Source organism: Catharus ustulatus, chromosome 3, assembly GCF_009819885.2.
Source record: "Catharus ustulatus isolate bCatUst1 chromosome 3, bCatUst1.pri.v2, whole genome shotgun sequence".
Lineage (NCBI taxonomy): Eukaryota > Metazoa > Chordata > Aves > Passeriformes > Turdidae > Catharus > Catharus ustulatus.
Genome location: NC_046223.1, coordinates 107525018 through 107546866, shown reverse-complemented (window position 1 = coordinate 107546866; position 21849 = coordinate 107525018). Strand labels below are relative to the sequence as shown.

The window sequence follows — 21849 nt, the reverse complement described above, 5'->3', positions numbered from 1 at the left end:
ACACCATGTTTTGAATTTTTGATCTAATGGTTCAAAATTCTTTCAAAACCTTTATGTAAAACCCTGGTAGAGCCATTCCCAGTTTAAGGGGACAGTCATGTCTCCAACCTTGTGCAGCCAGCTCCTCTCTATTGACCCAGTGTGACCAGTGAAGCCTGTGAGGGTAATTAAAGCAGTCTTCAAAAAGAAGTTAATTTATTCCTAATTGTCTTCCCTCACTAAAGTATATAAAAAGTAGAGTAGTGGTATCTGTTGTTATTTCAGTGGAAATGCTTTTGTGGAGATTTTCTGAAGCTAGTAAGTACACAGGAATTTTTGTATGGTTACTGTTGAAAGAATTAGTAATTCAAGTTCAGTTTGAATTTGCTATACTGTTCCATGTTTCATGTTCAGCAAACATTAAATTTAACAGAAATATGGTAGCAGATTCAGGAAAAATCCATTTAGGATCATCAGTGGAGAAGCCTGTTTAAATTTATGTTTAGTAACTCTGCTCATTCTTAGTATGTTGTGATAGATTACATGTGTGTATAGTGTGTGCTACTTCAGGACCTTTAAGGCAAATCCTTACTTGTATTCCATCATTTGCTCATTTGGAGGTTTTCATTAAAGAGCCTTTTCTCTAGTTAAGGCAGTCTAACTGTTAGAAATCACATGATAGAAATGAGTGCTTGTCTTTACCTCATGTTTTTATTAAATTGGGCCCAGGATCAGTTCAGTGAAGCCTGAACTTCACATTATTGTTTTTTAAAACTGTCAAAGAAAAGAGGTGGAGTTAATTAAAGGGGAAAATACGTAAGTAATGTAAAGAATCAAATGGAAATACTGAAATTCTTGGAGAAGAAACATTGTTTAAATGATGCATCCTTTATTTTTAGTTCTCTGCCTACGAGTCCCCATATTCGAATCCTCCGCATGCCAGACCCTCCAAGAGACCAAAGAACACTGAATTTCCAAAATAGGAATGACAGAGATGAAGATCAATAAGTATCTCTGTATGAATATGGTATAATATTGAAGACAAATGTGGAATAATATATGTAAAATTATTGCTTCCTGATGCTGAAAAAGATGATGATTTGTTAGATACTCTCAGGAAGATATTTCTGTATTGTTATTAATTATTTTTTAAAGCATTACTGTGTGTGCACAGAACAAGAATAAGCACAGTTTGGATGAGGATAAAATTTTAAATGTTTTGTTGATATTTTTAGCTACCAGCTATAGAATTTTTTTATCTGTTGTTCTGTTTTTTCTTCTGGAAAAGTTGAAATATATTTTGTATAACTATGAAATAATATTTTAATAAACCGTTTGAACTGATACTTGTGGTAATGTTTTAGTGTCTCTACACACCTAAAATTAGCATTAAGTTAAAAATACTGTTTTCTTCCTAGCTATGCTTTATTTCTTAGATGTGTGGTAGGTAATTAATACATGCAGTAAAGTCTGTTTCATTTATTTTCCAGTGAAACCTCAGTACCTGAACATGAGAAACTAATAGAACTTATACTTTCATAATTAGAAAAGGGAAAAAATTTATCTGTAGTATATTTTCTTGGCAGGAAAATAGTTCTTTCATTACTTTTCTAAAGAGCTTGAGTGTCTTTGGACATGAGGTGACCAAACCTAGCAAGCTTTGTCTTTATAAACCTATATTCTTAATTCTAATGAACTGGTTCTTACACACTCTTAAGCTTCCAGGTACAGAATAAGTCTCTAAATATTCATTTTATTATAATAAACTAAAGAGACTCAAGTCTTTCCAATCTATAGGAATGAAGTAGAGTAAGAATTTTGGGAAAAAATACAGTAACTTTTCTACAGCATTGTAGACCTGTGTTTTGTCGGGTCTCCCTGCCCTCCCATGTTTCCCTGGGAGTAGTGCACTTAAACTTGATTTGTTTAGATATTGCAAGCATTTACTGGGGATAAGAGAGAGAAGGAAGAAACAGATTTTTCAAACTCACTCAAGTTAACCTTTTTTTCCTCTCTTGTTCTTTTTTCCTCCAGGACCTTGAAATTTTTGGCAGCTCTTCAAAAATCGCTTTTTAGAGTTCAGCTGCATTTCTTTTTTGTTTTTGTCTTGGGGGATTTTTTTGCTGTTGTTTGATGTTATGCAGCTACAAAAGCTGTTGAGACTACTCAGAGAACAACATTCAGCAGTTTCTGCACTTTTTTACTGAATAGCAGTTCCTCAATAAAACCTTATTACAGTGTAAGTGTTGACTTTGTAGTGTAATTTGTTTTCAGTAGCAGCACGGTATTAATTTTGTAGGTTTCTTTAAAATATGGAAGCTAGGTAAGACTTGAAGGAAATAACACCTTACAGAATCATGGAACCATAAAAAATGCTGATCCATCAGCTGTGTGATGTTCCCAACTTCTGGCAAGTTGAGTTGGAGGTCCCTTAATTCCTCAGAGAGCCATTGATTAATGACAGCAGGCCTGTAGTAGACTCACAAGATGACATTGCCTTATTTGTATGTCCCTTGATTCTTACTTAGAGGCTTGCAGCTGTGCCATTGCCCACTGTAGGGTCCATACATTACATCCCTCCCGTGACTTACAATGCCACCCCACCCACTTCTGCCCTGCCCATCCCTCCTGAGCCTGTAACCATCCGACAGGGCACTCCAATCACAGGACTAAGCCCACACAGTTTCACTTGTGCCAGTGATATCAAATCTCTGGGATTGGGCCAAAGGCTTGAGGTGGTCTTGTTCCTCATGCTGTGTGCATTAGTGTAGAAACATTTCAGGTGTGGTGCTTTGCAAGCCTGAAGGAGATGGGGAGATCCCATTAGTTTTCTCAAGTTCTGGCACACTGTCCCATCACTCCCCAGTGGCAAGCCTGGTTTTGTCCCTTTCCTCCTTCCAAGCTGGTTTTACAGTTCTGTCAATGAGCCCTGCTGGCTCCTGTGCTAGAGCTCTTTTTCCCCTCTGAGATAGGTGCATCTCATTAGGTGTCAATAGAGCAAGTGTTGACTAGATATTCTCGTGGTAAAAAAAATTTTTTTTTTGCCTATACCAGTCTTGGAGCCATGTATTGACGTGGTGGATCTGCCTATTCCTGGCAATGTTATTCCTTATTACCAAGGAAAATCACTACGTGTGCTTCTGATCCTTCAACCTTCAACCCAAGGCCCTGAAGTCCCTTTTTATTGTCCTTGGAATTCTCTTGGTTTTTTTCGTCACTGCTGGCTTGAACAACCAATAGTAGATAGTATTCAGAGGGCCTTATTAGATTGGAGAGTTTTCCAGTAATTTCTCTTATCCATGCCCCTGGGAGCCAGCAGAATTCCCCCTGACTTGGGTGTGTTCTGCATACCAGGCCTTCCCTCATCTCCCTGCCCTTGAAGGGAGTCTGCTGTTACAGCTGCCCTTTTCCTGATAACAGAGCAGGTCTGGATGTGGGGTACAGGAGGTGTTGCTTTAGGAGGCCCCTCTGTCCCACAAGTACCTTCACCCACCTCATCATCTGGCCTTGTTCCAGAGCCTCATACCTGTTGAAGGTTTCAGTTCTACTTGTTTCCAGGAGGAGGAGGAACCTCCTCCTGGTATGTGGAGTGACCTGCTTCCAGCCTTCATCTTGAACAGGCCCTTGAGTAAAAGACCTTGACTAATTACCCTGCAGGGTTCTGAGTCCACCTGCTCCTCCACTACAGAGGAGGTTGGAGACTCCTGAGTCTTGAGACTGTGGCATCTCTGTAACTAATTTTGCTTGCTGTAAAATCTCTTGCTTGTTCACTCGAATACCACATAGCCTGTTCACTTCCTCCTGTATTCCTTCACCTGTCACTGCTCAGCCTCTGCACACCTGCAAAGGAGCTTTTTGTTGGCCCCAGCCTGGCAAACTGGCACTCCTGTCAGCCTGTGACCTGCACAGCTACCTCTGTCCTCAGCACACTGGCTGTCCAGAGGCTCTGGCACAGCTGCTTCAGGGACTCCAGCTGCAGGGGACTGAGCCCCAGGCCGTGTTATCCCTAGCTGGGGAAGCTTCACTGGTACACAGGTACAGCTGGGGCTGAAGGGATCTTTTCATGCTCTTCTCCACCAGGCACTGTTTGCCTGTGCTGGTGACCTCAGGAGCCCAGGGGAATGGGCAGACTGCAGGCAGCTGTGAGCAGGTTACTGACAGAAGAGGGCCAGGCTTTTGTTAATGTGTGTGCTGCAAGGGACACACAGCAGTCATTGATCAGTGGGGAGGATCTGGCTGAGTAAAACAGCAGGGACTGTTCATGATGGAGGTAAAAGGCATTTGAGAATTATGCAAACAGGCTGTAAAATCTCTGTCCTTGGAAGGTTTTGGAGTCTACTGAATAGACTTCTGCATCTCCTTCAACAGGGAGCTGAGCAAGAGATCTATGAAGGTCCTTACCCATCTGAACAATTCCATAATTCCACAGTTCAAGGTACTTACACCTTTAGGACTATGTGAAGATACTGGGGGGCACCTTACAAAGTGCACGCTTGGCAAAACTTGTTTGGAACCAGCAGGTTGAGGGAGGTGACTCCTGCTCTCTGGTGTTGTGAGATCCTGCCTGGAGTACTGCGCACAGGTCTGGCATCCTCAGCACTGGAAGAGCATAGACCTGTTGGAGCAGGATCAGAGGGGGCTAAAAAGATGCTCAGAGGGCTGGAGAACCTCTGCTGTGGAGGCAAACTGAGAACTGGGTCTGTTGAGCCTGGAGAAGGCTCCAGAAAGAGAAGGCTCCAGAAAGAGCTCATAGCACCTTCCAGTGCTTAAAGGGGCTGCACGACAACTGGAAAGGGACTTCTTACAAGGGCATGCGATGACAGGACAAGGGGGAGCAGCTTTAAACTGACAGATAGTAGATTTAGATTAAATATAAGGAGTAAGTTCTTTATTGTGGGGGTAGTGAGGCAGTGGAATTGTTTGCCCAAAGAATTTGTGAACACCCCATCTCTGAAAGTGCTCAACATCAGGCTGGATGGGGCCCTGGGCAACCTGTTTTAATGGAAGATGTCCCTGCAGGGAGTTGGAATTGAATCATCTTTAAGGTCCCTCTCAACCCAAACCATTATTTGATTCTAAGACATGATCACAAGCCACATGTTTAGCTTGACTCGATTTTATGATGAAATTGGAGTATGTTTTAGATCCTTTTACAGTATGAAATAGAATGGCATTGCATTATTTCCTCTTGATTTTCTTCAGCATCCAAAAAAAAAAAAAAAGGCAAGACTGCAGAGGCAGGAAAGGGTAAAGCATTTATCTTCATTAGCCTTCTGTAATGAGTTATGTGGAGAAAAGGGCTTAAGGAAAATTAGTACATTCCTACTGAGCTAACACTTCAGCTTTCTCCCAAGGTTTTTGGACTTGAAATATTGGAGGAGGTAGCAACAATTCTCCTCTTTCATTCAAATGAGCACATTGTATTCATTCTAATCTACCCCTGTACTTGATGAGGACGTGTTCCTGACTGTATAATTATTATAAGCATATTGTCATGGTGGGGAATTAATTCTGAATAAACAATTACTGAAGCCCTTGTATGGATGCACTTATTTTTGCAGTGATCCTACTAAGGTCTCAAAACGGTCATATTCTTGGTTTACAGTAGTGGCTGCCTAGAGAGAAGATTGCAGTGCTGATGTTACATTTTTGAGTTTGACTCTGAGTTGTTGGCCATTTTGGATGGCAGTGCATTGCTTAATGCTGCACTAAAGTAAATGGAGCCTGTCTAGCTACATAAATTCAAGACGCAGGAAAACAGAATGAGAGATTGCTTCTCATATATGTAAACCAGAGGCATAAAATCTGGGAAGTATTCAAGTTGGGCACATCATTCTCAGAAGTATGCAATTTCAATATGTGTGTTTCAAGTTAGGGCCAAATGCATGAAGTATGCTCCTCCCTAATTTGCTAAGACAATTACCTGTGTAGTGTAAGTAAAATTCTGATATTAGAAAATGTAGTTGTTATTTCTGCTTTTGCTGTTTGTTTGGAATACAAGACAACTGAAAAATGAGAGGATGGCTGTGGTGGTGGCAGCAATCAATTCTGTGATCCCCCCCCACAATTCTTAGCAAACTGTGTAAAACTGCTTTTTCTTGCTTGTTTTCTTTTCCCTTTAATTTTAAGATGAGTTTCGCTTTTTAAATTTGAAAATACAGAGAATGATTTGGTTTGTGTCATGTTTTATTGTTTGATTTTTAGCTATTAAAAGTACGGTCTCTTTTCTTCGTAAGGTAAGGAAGAAATATCAAACATGCAATTGTAAGATGCTCAGATTGCTTTTTGTTTTCTCTTTTAATCCAGCAAGCAACCAACTGTTTAAAGCATCAGGGAAATGGGGCATAGGAAGGTTTTAATCTGCAATTTCTGCAGTCTGATAGTTCTTCATCCTTTCCCAAGGCCGTGCAGAATTTATCACAGGATAGAGAGAAACTTGATTTGTGCACATAGAATTGAAGAGGAAGTTAGTTCTCCTCACTATCCCTCCTTTATCATCATACTTCATGGTTAATTAATCAGTAATGATTTTTAACAGTGTCTGTTTATATAAAACACAGAGTAGTTTAGTGTCAGTTGGTAAGAGGAATGTTTCTTACTTCAGGAGGGAAAAACATTAAAAAACAGGTTTAGGCCGAGCAAATAAACTGTATTTCACTCACACAGCTTAAAAAGCAGCACAGGTCTAGTAGCTGTGCTGGTAAATCTTAGCAGTAGCATCTTAGAGCATCAACAGCTGCTCCACCCCTAAACACAAGAACTACAACTTTTGGTTTTGTATAGTATGATTCTTCCAGCGAGTGAGTGCAAAGTAGTTTTCTTCATGCTTCAGTAATGAAATACATATTTCCCAGTGTACAGTGACAGATAATTAAAGAGATTTAACTTTTTTTTTTTTTATTACCATGCTGAAGACATGAAATAAGAATTAGGGGAAAAGGTCAAATGTTATAAATTTATTTTGGGACATATATATTGCAACCTCTGTGGAAGCTTTTGAAAATTCTGGCAAAGATCAATACACTTCCAATAAAACCTTTAAACTTGCAATAAAACAATATTTTAAACATTATATATATATATATTTATATATATTCTTAATTAAAGGGTAAATTTTAGCAGGATTTTCTTTTTTTTTTTTAAATATACTGCATTCCTCTGACATAGCTCTTTCCAGATTGAAGGGATGCAAATGAGGTAAGAATTAAGGCAAACCTAAAAGGCATGCAAATGAAGTACATTTATATCCACTGACAATACAAGCACGTGTGGATCAGACCTGGGAGCCGAGGAGCTCTTCCCTTCTGTCTGTCCAGTACTACTTTACAGCAGAATGGTGACATGATTTATAATAAACAGTTAACATTACCATGGGAATTCAGTGTCACTAACATTACTCAGCCTAGGAGACACAGAGCTAGCATCAGTAAAACATGAACAATAAATAATATAATTCACTGCAGCACAGGCCTGCTGCACAGGCTTCAGAGGAAGAGGGTTGTTATGAAATGACATTGCACACATCACGTTGTGGCAGTTTATTTTTATAATATATACTTTTAAAATTCTTTAGCAAATGACATTCTCATGCACACAAGTGTTTCAAACACAAGAAGCAAGTCCATTTATAGGTAGTCCAAGCAAATTTTTGTGTGTGTGGAAATAGCTGCAAACTGAATGGAACATTAAACTTCTGTGCAGTCTATGACGCGTCGTACACAAGCTCATTTTTGAATGTCACACTGCAGGAGTAATACAATGGACGGATCACTCTTTGCAGCTTCTTTGAATTCATCCAGCGTGATCTGATCGTCTTTGTTCTTATCCATCTTACTGAAGATCTTGTCTACCCGTTGCTCAGGCGTCAGACCATCCTCATTCATTTTCATCATTATCACAGTGCCCACCATTTTGTAGATGGCCTTTGGAAAGAAACCAAATGGAAAATTCAGCAGGAAATTCAATCTAATTTTTTGATGTCATCAAATTCTGGAAATATGTTCTAACAATAAAATGATTGCAAATTTCTCTAAAAGATTGTTTTTGTGGGTTTCCCCCCCCCACCCCCTTAGAATGGAAAGTCCAGATACTTAAAAGAAGGAAGAATATATTTTATTTTCTTTAGATGTACGTTTATTTTGATGTTACATTTGGCATCCCAGAATGAATTTCTTTGGCTTCGTGTTTCACCATATAAAAGTCTTGTAACTTACTCTCTGGATCAATTGTTTAGTTGAACTATTTCACATAAATGCAGAATAATTAGTTTTAGAAGTCACCATCCTTAAATAAGATTCTGTGTGTACATGTGGGCACAATCTGGTATTAACTACTGTGGCAAGATGCAGATGACGAAGGTGGTAAACTTTATCCTTCCTCTTATATGTTGTGGCCATCTTAAAGCCCATCTGTGAGAGCTCACTTAAAATGGCATGTTTTTATCCCTGCAAATTTCTGTAATCATCTGAAGTTAATCTCCAGTGAGGCTTCAACTACTTGAGCTACAGTCCAATAATTTCACGGGTGTCAAGTGACTTTGAGATGGGCTTTGTAAATCCTGTGCTGTGCTGTTCTTGTGATTAATCCATTCATCAGGGGGAAAAAAAATATCTCAGGATATTTAAAAGCTTATATGCACATATGTACTCTGCAGTTCTCCAAGATTACATCTATTAACAAACATGTTTGTGTTCTTGTACCACTTGGGCATATTAATCCTGTACCACAGGATTAATGTTTGTAATGTGCATTTAATGTACTGTACAGCCTCTGGTGAGCCTAAACCCTAAACTCTGTGTGAACAAGGAATAAAATGTTATTAACATTGTGACATTTTTGAGTGTCACACTGATCTCACCTCTATAATTTCCAGCATTTCCACTCTTGTGATTTTACCATCACCATCCAGGTCGTACATGTTGAAGGCCCAGTTCAGCTTTTGCTCAAAGCTGCCTCGTGAGGTGATGGACAGGGCACAAATGAACTCTCTGAAGTCGATGGTCCCATCTCCGTTTTTATCAAAGGTTCGGAAGGCGTGCTGGGCAAACTTAGAAGCGTCTCCATATGGAAAGAACTGCAAAATAAAATAATATATAGAACTGTGTTAATGCAAAGGAGAGAGCTGTATACCTGACTGCAAAATGCCAAAGTGAGGCATTTATGAAGAGTGGCTGGTGAGCTTTGTGGGAAACTGACAATCTGCAATGTTCCCTAACAGTTATACTGGAATGATCATTAAAAACTTATTTCTACAAAAATATCTCAGGTTTCCACAAGCTATAATACAAATATATATAATCCTACTTTAAATCTAAATTAACTAGATGAGTCTTATAATGAAGTAGGGTGTAAATGGTAGATTGTGTATAATCTCTGACTATGAAATAAAGAAGCCAGGGTGCATTCTAAGAGAATTTTAACCAGCCCTTGACATGTTGCAACCAAGTATATGTGTGGGATTCTTATATTAAAAAAACCCATGAAAACCCACATGAACATATGTTCTGTTCTGCCAACCAGCATTCAAGAACACAGATTCAGTTGAATAATACAGTGTAATGCTTTTCATGTTTAATATCTTAATATCCTTCAGTGAACACTGCAATTGGCTGTAGTTTAACAGAGTATGTTAAATGACTATATCATGTAGGTTTTCAGCTGCTATATCTTCCCTTCAGGAAGTGTATGATTTAAGACATTTGAGCAGGTAGTTGTTGGCCAGAGTCAAGAAAACACACCCCTAAAGAAAGGGGGTTTTACACTAGTGCAGGGACCATACACAAACAATGTTTGTATTATATTCCCAGCAAAATTTCATGGAGGTTTTCCTGGTCCTAAAATATAAACATGCATTACTCCCCATATGAGAGCCATCTTATTTTGTTCTCTTTAAAATTCCAATTCTTATTAAATATTGCATTTATAATGTAAGTTTGAAGGAAAGTCTTCAGTGGCAGCTGAAGTAGACCTGCATTTTACAATTTTCCATTTCCCCATCCAAAACTGTGTCTTGCCTTAAATATGCAAAACTTAGAGCTCAGCCAGCTGCTTGCACTAGGTGGCCATGTGGGTCATGTCAGCCACTGCTGTGTTGCCACAGAGGTTCCAACCCAAAAGTTTCCTTCAGCTTTCTATTTTCCCTGAAAGCATTTGGTATTGTCTTCTCCTGAAAATGTAACTTCTGTGCCTGTACTGAACCCAAGCCCTGTTTCTGTTTTGATAATCAAAACTGATGGAGCAGTCGAGGTACTGCTGCAGCTTCTTCTGTACTTTCTGATTTCTGCCTTTAAACATGATCATGATTGGGCTCATCAACAGATACAAAGATATTTGGGTTCTCTAATACAATTCAGGATTTCAGTGGCTGCAGTTGCCAGACCTTTCTTAATTATTCTAACCACAACCTCAGCCTTTTGTCAGAGCAAGGAGAGCTCCCTCCATGGGAAGGTTCCTTGGGCTCACAGCCTGGCATTCAGGGGCAGAACAAAGTTTGCAAATGTTACCTAAAACATGTTATTGTTTTAGATGTTATTTTCAGGTTCCTCATTGCTTCCTTTTCTCCATGATCCAGCTCCCCCTCCAATTCCAGCTTTGAATGTTCACATAGGTGATATTTAATTGCATGTATAGTGTAGAATGTGCATTTCTCCAGTCCACTGCTGAGAGGTTAAGAAATGGCTCTCATGGCCTGTATTCCACCATGAATTCCACATCCCCCCACCTTTTATTCTAGACAGTCTGCTGGTTGTTCAATGCTGAAAGGACAAATCTTTTGCTTTTTAAATCAGTGCTGATGACTATCCTGTGATGTATGTAGAACAAAACGCTTCGAAATTTTACAGTCTTCCAAGTAATTGTGCTCAGAGCTGACTGCTGCTGAGGATGCTGCCTGATCTCTGTTCCTGTGACTGTCACTCTACAGTCTCTTTAAAAAAAAGGTATTAAAAAAACACCTGGAGGTAACTGAGACTGCTCTGTTCACTGCCCATACAGAAATGGTGCAAACATACTGGTGAGACTAAAGAAGGAAAGTACAATGAAAAAGCATGCCCACACAAAAGGAGAAGTGTCAGATACCCAAAACCACGTAAGAGTCCAAGAACAAAGTGGGGAATTAGGTTGGGTCAGTAGCTGAAGATGCTGAAGACCATTTTAAAGTTGTTCTGGAACATAGTTTTCAGTCTCCCACTAGAGGAGCATCAGCAAGCTGTGCCTACCTCTTTGCTGGTCACACTATTAGCCTCATGTAGCAGTGAGAAAAATATCCTTCTAATTTTTTTACCACAGACAAGACCATGTTTTTTTCTTTTCTGAGGTGAAGAAGACAGTGGCACTGCTCAGCTAAGTCTTGGCCTTTACAGCATCATATGGAACTGTAACCTTTCTAATTTTTTTTCTATTTATCTTCCTGTAGGGAGCAAATGCAGTAAAAGGCCCTTTAGGGACTGAAGGCACTTGCTCTCCAGTCTGTACCTGCTGATTTGTATTATTTTTAGCTCAGAACAACTCAAAAACATTGTCAAAACTTGTTTAAAAACCTACTTGAAGATTTCCATTGGCCTGTTTTAAAACTCTTCATAAATATGAAGTAAGGAAGACTAAAACAATTACAGAGCAAAAGATGCCAGCTCTGGTAAAACATTTTTTTTACTATTAAAACACAGTGAGGCCTTAGCAAAGTATAAAGGCACAGGCTTTAACTACTTTCAGAGCAGCCTAAGCCAAATGGCAATGGGAGACAGGGATCTCTGAAAGACAAACACCAATTTTTTGTCAGAGGGATTACAAGGAAGGTGGTTTAATCTGCCTCTTGCATGACCTCAGTGAATACTTCAGGAAAAAAGTAAATAAATAGAGCTGGGATTTTCGGACACACCTTCAGCTTTCAGTGTACCTGCAAACCCTTGACCAGGTGATCAATCTACATATGAAAGCATCAAGTTCCCTTCTACTGCAACCTGCCACTGAAAAAGGCACTCCATGCACCAGCACTGTCTCCTGATCTACTCTTTTTGTCCAAAAATCAAGACAAACTAAAACAGCCAGTTCCATGGGTGATCTAACACTGTTCATTCCTTTCTTTTTCTCTGGTCTCATCTGGTGAAAGGCCTTCCTGGTCTAGACAAAAGTGTCCCTACCCATCCCAGGAGGTTGGAACTAGATGATCTTTAAGGTTCCTTTCAACCCAAACCATTCTAGGATTCATCTCTTGCTTGGTCTTTGTAGGTTATAACCAGTTAGATCAACATACTGGGGTGTGAACAAAGTGTTATCTCTACAGTCAACTGCCATTTAAGAAAAAGAAGATTTGAAAAAAATTCCCTTAATCTGCTTCTAAATTTTATATGAGTATTGTCTGCAGATTCTTAGCTCCCACTGTGTTTCTGGACACATTTCTGGTGTATGGAGGGCATTCAATCAGTCCTGGAATCAGAATATCTAGTGAATAACACCTACAAATTGTACATAACTCTTGGGGAAACTGATCAAATACCTGGGAATATTAATCTGATTGCTTGCAGCTGCTTTAGCCTCTTTGAAGTGATGCTGTTCACAGGCAAAGCAGTGATCAATTCATTCAGATCATCTTAGGGACGGAATTATTGCAAAAGCATGAAGCTTATGCTAAAGAATATGGCTAAAATTCTAGCATGTGGCTAAAACAAAATTTTAGTATGGATAAAAAAGCCCAACCAAAATAGATTTCCCCAAATTCCCCAGTGATAGGGAGGGGTTAGGAAAGTCAAGGTCTCTACATCTCTTAATAGGATGGGGTAGAGCAAATCTATAGACTGGCCTGAGTAGTGCTTTGTTTTCCAGGTGATGTTTAATCACAGGATACTGAGATGCATTTCTATTAAAAAGGAAATTCTGCTATAAAATATAGAAAACCAGAATTACACCAGTGTACAAGAAGCAGGGCATGCTGGTGACACATGGCCAGGTGACAACTCAGTCACTGATGTGAGGTCCCAGCTTCCAGAGCTGGTGTGGGAGCTGGAGCACAGAGCAGGAGGTAGGAAAGCAGGAGATGGCACAGAGCTTCTGCCCTGTTTGGGGTTCAGCTCTGCTGAGAGCTGAAGCAGAGAAGAGGAAGGAGGGGGCACAGCCAGTGGAAGGAGCAGAAAAAGCATTGTCAAGGGCCAGCACAAAAAAACAAGCCAAGCAGTTGGTTCTTGTGGGAAAAAACCTTAAACATTCAATGCTGTTATGCTTTAGGAAGGAATTAATTATCCTTCTTATCTACTTTATTTGTGCTTTATTTTGTAATTCTGCTAGGCATCCATGTTAACTTTGTAAGTGAAGAACATGAGCACTTTGAGAATCAGAAAGTTTGGCTGCTTTTGGAAGTTCACACATTTTCAGGTATTTTTTAATACCCAACCTCCTGAAGTTGAACCCAGATGCTGACAGCTGCTGGTCTAGCCTGCTGTTACAGCTGCTCAGAGCTGAGGTCACTGGGGAGGATGCCTGTGATGATGGGGAGCAGGTTTCTCCTCCTAATTTGCCAAGAAGATGAAGTTCTGGATTCCTGCCAGCAGCCCAACATCACAGGAGTTGATGAGATAAGAAAAAATATTACTTTTTAGCTGTCTCCTTTAGGAAAAAAACAAAATTGACATTTACTACAATGCACTGTACTCTTGTGCTTCATGTACTAAGACATAAGAAGGGGAAGAGATATCCAGGCTGTGCCTGTCAGGACCTGTTGGGAAGGATGTGCCACTCTGGTACCAGGGTGACCTGCAGGGCTGCAGCCTGTCCCTGCCACCACCTCTCTGTAAAAATGAAAAATCATGTAATTAAGGGCAGAACCAGGCCAGCACAAAAAGATACAGCCACACATCTGTCCTTGTTCTGGAAGAGATCTGACTGCTGCACTCTCCTGCACATCTGCAGTGCAAGGCAGAAATATCCCAGCCAAGGCAGAAATATCCCAGCCAAGGCAGAAATATCCCACCCAAGGCAGAAATATCCCACCCAAGGCAGAAATATCCCAGCCACCTGGCTTCAGCCTGCCAGAGAGCCCCAAGGAGTGGACACCATCCACAGCTGTGGGTCTGCAGGTCTAGCAGCAGCTAAGCCATGGGGAGAGGATAATCTCGTGGACCACCAAAGACCAGAATCTAAACGTCTCTTTAGATCCCAGACTCAATTGTCCATGTGTAAAACTGTGAGCTGTGAGCTACACCTCAGAGGTGCACTAGGAGGATAAATACAAAAAAAGATTTGTGCTGATTTCAGATGCTGCAGCAGTGGAATGTTTTCTCATGGATGTTTGCTCATGTGCTGTGAACGTGTGCATGCAGAGACACTTGGGGAGGTTTATAAACAGCTGTTAGTTCTTTACATAAAGAAGAAATATTTAGATGAGCCAAGAAAAGTAACTTCTGTTCACCAGGAAAATTCACAACTAGTACAGGCCAAACTGGGATCAGCAAGACCCAAAGATTGTGACTAACCTTTACATAATGGTTGAGGACAAAGCTGCTCTGTCTTGCAGGTGACAGAAATGATCGTTTGAAGAATATGGAGAATAAATATTTGAAAATTTAGGAGCTGACCATGAATTGTCAATAACAGTTCCTTTCAATAGTGTGAGACATGAGTTAAGAGACCACAGAAAATGCACAAACCACAGGCTAAGAGAAGACTAAAAAGCAAGAATACACCAAGAGATTGGAGGAAGATGGATGGGAAAAGAGGAGCCATGCTTCCTCTTCACAAACACCCATCTGGCAGAGTCTACCTCTAAAAAAACATTCAACCTGAAAAGTTAATCTTTATATTCACATTTGTGGGGAATTAGTCATTAAGTAGCAGGAAATGAATCGATTTTCAATCCCAGCTTTTCTCTGATTAGATTTGGACAATAAGAAACTTAATTGAGCTGTGGTAGTGCTATAGGTCAATACACTAGCAGCTCAGCTATTACTCAGTGCTAATAAAAAAAAAAAATCTTCAGGGAGAATTCTCATCAAAACAATTAGTATTGCTAGTGCTTAACACCACAACTACCACTGATTAAATGTTATTTCTCTTTGATCTTCCTTAACTGAGCAGCAGCACTGGAACACTTTATTTATTTTAAGTCTGGCACAGTCTTCCACTACCCAAGGTCAGCGACAGCACAGGGCTATCAGGATCCTGCTGTATTGTGTCTATGTCCAGGCCTAATTACAGCTTCTGTTGTCTTGACACCATGTTATCTCTCCAGGAATCTGGGAACATACCAAATGGAGGATACACTGGGAAATATCCTTTTTCCCGTCCTTTTTTTCTCCCCCTGGTAAAGATCATCTGACTTCATTTCTAAAAGAGACTTTATTTTCCCAGTGAGTTTTATTTTCCCAAGGTTCAGAGCATTAACTTGAATGCTGTGCCTGCTGTGTTGTGAAGTCCTTAGTGCACACTGCCCAAGAGAACAGGACTATAGAAGCCTCAGTAAGTGCCATTTCCAGCCAAAAAGGGATTTGAAACACGAGTCACTAAAGTCTGAGACAACCATCTCATGAATATACAGATGGAACCAGAGGAAAAATACTTGTGCCTGAAATATCTGACTGTCTCATATACTTATGTAACGTGTCCTCCTAAAATCCCTCTACATATGGAGTTGTTATAGCCTGGTACTGCAGAAAGAAAACTGCAGAATGAGAAGGAAAATGGCTGTAGCTGGGCTTATCAGAGAACTGATGCTTCCCAGAAGGGAGAAGAGGTAAGGGAATGGAATAGACCCCAAAGTCAAAGGGGAGAGTTGGGAAGGATGGCAGCAAGAGCAGTAATAGTTGACATAATCCAGAAGAGACAGGTAGCAAACAACTTGGTATGTTTTTTTTTCCTCTGTTGTCCCTAGGCATATCCTATTGACTTTTATTTTCAGTTCTGAGTTTTAAAGTAATCCAGTAACTCACAAAGGAACTGTACTGAAATGAAATTTTGAATCATCTAAAATCCAGCCTGTGCTTCTAATTGCTGCAAGGTCTGTCTTAAAGCTTTTCTTCTGCAATGAAGCTGAGAGCAGATAGGTTTTCAGGTAGCCTTGGACAAATTCTGTACAGCCTATGAAGTTCATCCCTCTGTAACTCTTCCAATTCTGCTCTTATTGAAACTAATATTAATTAATAAAGAGTCTTTTACCATAGTGCAGTCTTAAGAAAACATCTTTCCAAGATAATGTTTTTTTGTCCATATCTATCCTTGTCAAATAACATAATCCCTCACAAAGGTCAAGACCAAGACTTACAAGCCCTACAGGATATAAAAACCTTGAAATAGCAGCATTCTGGTGCAAGGGATCATGCATCTATACCTACAGATACACCTGGAGAATATATATGTATATATCTATAAAGAGACAAGGGAATGGACTAAATCAGTTCTTGTTTAGAAATGGGACAATACTGTTGAACTCACTGATGTTTAAGAAAACTCACTTTAATTTACATGAAGTGCTGTGCACATTTGCATTTCCACATGAATAACTATTGTTTTTGCTTTTATTGACAGTCACAATATCAATATGGTTGAGCAGCATTTGGATAACACCTAAAGCTCAACATGTAAAGAAAGAGGAAAATACAGCTCAAGGAGGCTGGAAGACTTTTATTTGTAACTTGAAAGGACTTTCACAAAGGTGGGGAAGCAGACAGGAATGGTGCAACCCATTGTGTCACCTTCTGGGAATGAAGAAGCTGTACAGGCAGGTCTAGAATAAACCACAGGTATTCAAGCAGTGGCAGCTCTCAGGTACACTTGGCTTTAGCCTCACAGAGCAGCTCCCCTAAGGGGAAGAAGTCTTGAACAAAGAACTTCAAAGGATATCTGAAATCATAAAAAGGAGTATCATACTCTTGTTCCTTGTCTAAAATGGTGCAAGAAGGGGAAATCCTCATCACATACAATTTATTTTTTCTATCATTTGCGTTCTTTTCTCTCTGTAGAAAGAGATGTAGAAAACCTCCTGTGGGCCATATGGATAACTGCTTTCACATGGAGATGCCATGTCCCTGAACCTGCTGCTGCTGTGCTGGTACTGGCTGTGCTCAGCCAATGGAGACAAAATGTGGATATTGGTACCAGTGACACTCAGTTCTACATGGTTCCCAAAGGTGTCTCCTTCTTAGGGAAGAGACCAGCTAGAGAAGACAGTGTCATTGCACAGAGTAGAGTTCCTCCCAGATTTCATGCCCATCAACTCCAAGCAGCTCTTGGGGGGTTGCAGATTTTTGTGATATTCCATGAACTGGATCTTTGGAGAGGGAAAATTACCCACAGACTCTGTTTCCTCTGTAACTTTGTATCAGGGTAACTTCCAGTGGGTTTCTATGGGTTTATCCACTCTTCCAGGTATCAGACATGATCACAAGGGCTCAATTTAGGGAAATCCATGAACCTACTACTGGAACATGCTGCTTTTTGACTTAGAGCACTGCAAGTGAGAGGCAAGATTGCCTCCTCTCCTGCATTTGCCTGCTGATGTAACCTGAAATCCTTCAGTGCATGGTAACTTTGAATTTCAGCTCGTTTTTCCCATTATTAAACTACCACTGATGCAAAAACCACTATGAATAGAGTAACCTCTTCTGTTACAAAAAGGCCAACCAGCTATGGGCTTACCTGCCACTCGGTTCCTTCAAGATCCTATAATTATTCATATACTTAGTCTGTGAAAAACTTAACACTAGAATGCAGTAAGACCATAACAAGGGATAGGTAGGATAAAAAGATAAGATGCATTCTAAAATCTGCAGAGAATGAGTTACTTTTAATTAAAAATTATCTTTTTCTAAAAAGTGAGAAAAACTATACTCACAAAAAAAGCATCAATGTGCATGCTTGAAAGAAAGCTACTATCCCTGCCCATTCTTGGAACACCAGGATATCTCATTGCATGCACTATTTGACATCATTACAGAGCCCAAAGTTTCAATAACATAATTGGGAGTCGTCTGAAAGGAAGACACAACAAAAAGCACTTAAGGAATACACTTCCCTGATGTTGATTCTCTGCTGCTTTATTTATCACAGAAGCTTAGTGTAGCCACATGTTTTCCTTTGGATTAAGTTTCCCTCTGTGCACCAGACCAGCTGAACATCCCTGCACCACTTCAGTTGTGCATAAAATTCTGAGCATGACAAATGTAAACCTGACATCTTCACTGGAGTGGTGAATGAACTTTCTTTTCAAAACCAGATCTATATGAACTTTTCCCATCATTTTTACAAAAAAAATCTCTAAAAATCTGGAAGTCCGACTAAACAAAACCGCAAGTAGCAAAATACAAAATCTATTTATAGACATGGCAAGGTGTAGCCAGAGGGATGTATCATTATCAGTGTTTCCCATTAATAAACATTACCTCAAAAACACGCTCAAAAATGTAGAGTGATGCATTTTGAACTGCCCAGCACTATAATTATAGTAACTGTCTCACACTGGGGAGCAACTCTTACTTTTCCACACTGATTAATGAATATGAGTAATAGATTTGTGTCCCTCTCCTCACTCCAAGTATTCTGGTAAACATGTTAAATAAATCAGATTGTAGGGTTTCATGAATACACAACAACAGCTACTCAGTCCTTAGCAAGCACACACGAACACAATAACAAAAATAGTGGCAAAAAAAGAGGTTGGTACTGGGGTGAGAACTCTAAGGAGGCTTGATTAGTCATATGTGCCTTTGGAGAAGTTCACTCTTATCTTGTGGGAGCAGCACACTGCATCATCCTTAATATTCTTGTACCCCAGAGCCAATGAAGTGATTAAAAAGCTGTATAGACATTAATGGTTGAACAATAAACAGTGTAATCATGGCCAACCTATTTTGCTACCAACTGCTTTCCAAAAGGATTCTGGTTTATGCTTGCCAAGAGGGAGCCTCCCAGGAACACTGTTCTGGTGAAGCCAGTTCCCAAAGCAGCCTTTTAAAGTTTACAGCTGGGGGATACAGCCCTGTTCCTGACACCCACAAGTTCTTTCGTATCTCCTCTGTGAGCTGACTGCATATAATGCTCTCTAGAGACAAGTTGTTTCTAGAGGCACAGCAACAACATATATTTTACACTCACTTGATGGACTCACATTTCTTATCAAACATAATTAAGGAAAAATACAAAGAATTTATTATTTAGAAGGGTGTTAAATTCTCAAATAAACGAAAAATATCAAACCCAAAGTTACAAGAAGATGAGAATTAAACAAGAAAGCATTCTCTCAATTGTTTGCTATTAACACAGAGGTAAGAGGCCTTTTCTCCAGCATGGAGGCTTTTCTGAATTTCCTCCTCTATTGCATTTTCTCAACACACTCCTATCTTACAGTCTTCTTGATGATCAAAGGATTTTAGAGGTGAAAGACTCTAAACATTTAATAACCCATTTGTAAGAGGCATTCAATGAACAACCACTTTCTTATGGCAGCTGTCTCTAGATTGCAATGAGTTTCACAGAGACACCATGTGACATCTTATTTAAAAATATATGACAGGGCTGGCATTTAAACTCATTTAGAGTTCATGTTCTTACAAAAAACAGGGCAACCTCCCCCTTCCTAGAGCATGAGATCTTTATGAAGAGGTGGCAGCATCTTCATAACCAAAGTTACAATCAGATTTCCTCCTAAAGAAATCTCAAAATTCTGCACATCTTTCCTCAGTGACATCCAAACACCTAAGGGTGAAATATGCCCAGGAAATGACCTTCTACAAAGCAGACAGACTCTGAGGAAGCAACAAGTACTGACTGAATGAGAAACACAGGAGAATTGTGTCTAGTCCCTGTTAAAAAATGAGAGAGAAGAAACTTGAAATATGGACAGGACATGTCTAAAGAAAAACAATAGCCCACCAAGCTAATGGGTGCCAATGCTTTTTAGTGCTGTCAAAATACAGACAAGCTTAAGTGCCAGGCTGGGGTCTAGGGTCCAGCTAGGAATCACAACACTGGCATTTCTTGCTGTACCTGGGATGGAGCCCAGAGGATACCTAGTCCAGCTGCCAGGGCAGATTTAGCAGCATCATCTGCTGTGACCCTGGGAACAGACACTGCATGGGAAAGAAGGCAAAATCCTAAACCACAGCTCCAGAGCTCTCCAACTCAACATTTTAAGCACTCACCCAAGAAGACACCATTAGCAGTTAGGAGCAGTATTTTAATTCTCTGATTTTTATGGATGTCAATCAAGGACTGCTTTCTGAGGTAGCTCTGCTCTTCCTTTCTTACACAAGTGTTGGCAAGAGCCTGCACCTCCAATAGCTCAGTCTCTCCTGTTGGAATGTCAGCAGACTGCCAGCTCTTTGGAAGCTCCCAGAGCTGAATGATATTTTCACAATAGTCTGCCAGCTGGAGACTCCTTGTGTCAAGGTTTTGGCTCTCATCATTTGGGAAACAGTGAGCATATACTCAAAGCAAGCACTGAAAAAGGTAGATTTTCACAGCTGTGCGGATTATTCATGAAGAAAATTGTCTAAATTCAATCTAAATAAAACCCTGCTGGTAGAGAGAGAAGGTCTCCAATTTAATCACTCCTACCTGCTGTCAGCATCAATACTTTTTCCAGCCCTACCCTAAAAAATGTTTATATCTGGCTTCTCTCATTCAGTACATTTTGGAAACCCTCTCAGCTGTGGAAAAGTCCTGGATCCAACTGGTACCACAGGACCTACACCTCTCATCTGGCAATACCCCATCTTTTCTTCTGGTAGCACTGTCCTCCAAAAATTATTTTTGTGAGCTGATGTGTTTAAATGGTTTGTCCCATTTAGCCAACAAACACCAGTTCAATGCTTATTGCTCAACGGAGAGAGATGCTACCTCTTAGTGGGGTGATAAATCCCAAGGTGGTTTATAAAGCCCAGCAGTAGGCATGACCCAAATCCTATTCCAAGTAAGAACTTTGTGATTTCTTGGGGTTATGAAGATTTGCATGACCACAGGCTGAACCCATTAATATCTCAGTGAAGAGTAAGATTTTAACTCTCCATTGAAATATAAAGTGCTATTTCCTCATTTTGTCTTAAACTGATGATATATCTCTAGTCCCTCCAGATTTACCAATTAATGAGACAGTCCTGATGCACGTCCAGCAACATGCATAAATATCTGCAATCTACAGCTACCTATTTCAAGTGCTGATCTGAATTACAGGGAGAGAAAGGGATGGTGTGATGCTGAAGTATGAATGCAAAATAAATTTGAGGCCAGAGCATCATGTGTTTGAGACCTGTCATGAAGCTGAAATACAACTGAAGCTGTCACAGCAATACAATGACACCACAGTTCAGAATGCTCATGAAATGACTAAAATCTAGGATGACTGCAGAGCCAAAGGGAAAAAAAAAAAAAGATGTTTTTTCCCCTACCCTGTGTACATAAATAGGAAAGATCTGGTTGTTTTGTCCTGTGAGCACACTGAGATGTCAGTCTAAAGCAACAACTAACCTGAGCTATAATTATAGAGTGGCAGAATATGTTGACTTTTCAACTGAAATGTATCCTTGGCTGTTTCTCTTGCAGCAAAGCTGTGTTTTCATAAGAGGGCAATGTACATTTTCTAGTCCCAGCAAACCAGCTTGTGCTTTTCCCCTGACAGATATCAACATTCCCATCGTCTCAGGAGAGACAACAATCTGTGGATGTAGCCAGCTATACCAATTTGTAAGATGTGTACTTAATAGCAGGTTTTTAATTTTAAAAAGAGCTGTTTTCACACCTACAGAACTCTGAGTGATCCAAAGCGCTTTGCTGACATCAATCTAATCCCACAACCTACGCACATGGGTGGACACCAAAGAACCTGCAAAGCCAAGCAACAAAACAAATGAGCTTGTGGGATCACACATAAATAAGACATCTACCAGCTTTGAT

The 21849-nt window shown here is 40.0% G+C and overlaps 2 protein-coding genes across 5 annotated transcripts in view; one reads left to right on the top strand and one right to left on the bottom strand.

Annotated features, from left to right (window-relative positions):
- SMC6 (structural maintenance of chromosomes 6) overlaps positions 1 to 1325 on the top strand; it is a 37732-nt gene extending 36407 nt beyond the window's left edge. For all 3 annotated transcript variants that reach the window (XM_033055372.1, XM_033055371.2, XM_033055373.1), the window contains exon 28: positions 879 to 1325. In XM_033055372.1, the coding sequence (XP_032911263.1) occupies positions 879 to 987 (109 nt within the window). In that variant the 3' untranslated portion in view covers positions 988 to 1325. The remainder of the gene's footprint in view (positions 1 to 878) is intronic.
- Positions 1326 to 6850: 5525 nt separating this feature from the next.
- The window catches only part of VSNL1 (visinin like 1), an 84285-nt gene continuing 69286 nt past the window's right edge, over positions 6851 to 21849 (bottom strand). For both annotated transcript variants that reach the window (XM_033053896.1, XM_033053897.2), the window contains exons 3-4: positions 8837 to 9052; positions 6851 to 7901 (exon numbers count right to left, since the gene is read on the bottom strand). In XM_033053896.1, coding sequence (XP_032909787.1) covers positions 7704 to 7901; positions 8837 to 9052 — 414 coding nt within the window. In that variant the 3' untranslated portion in view covers positions 6851 to 7703. The remainder of the gene's footprint in view (positions 7902 to 8836; positions 9053 to 21849) is intronic.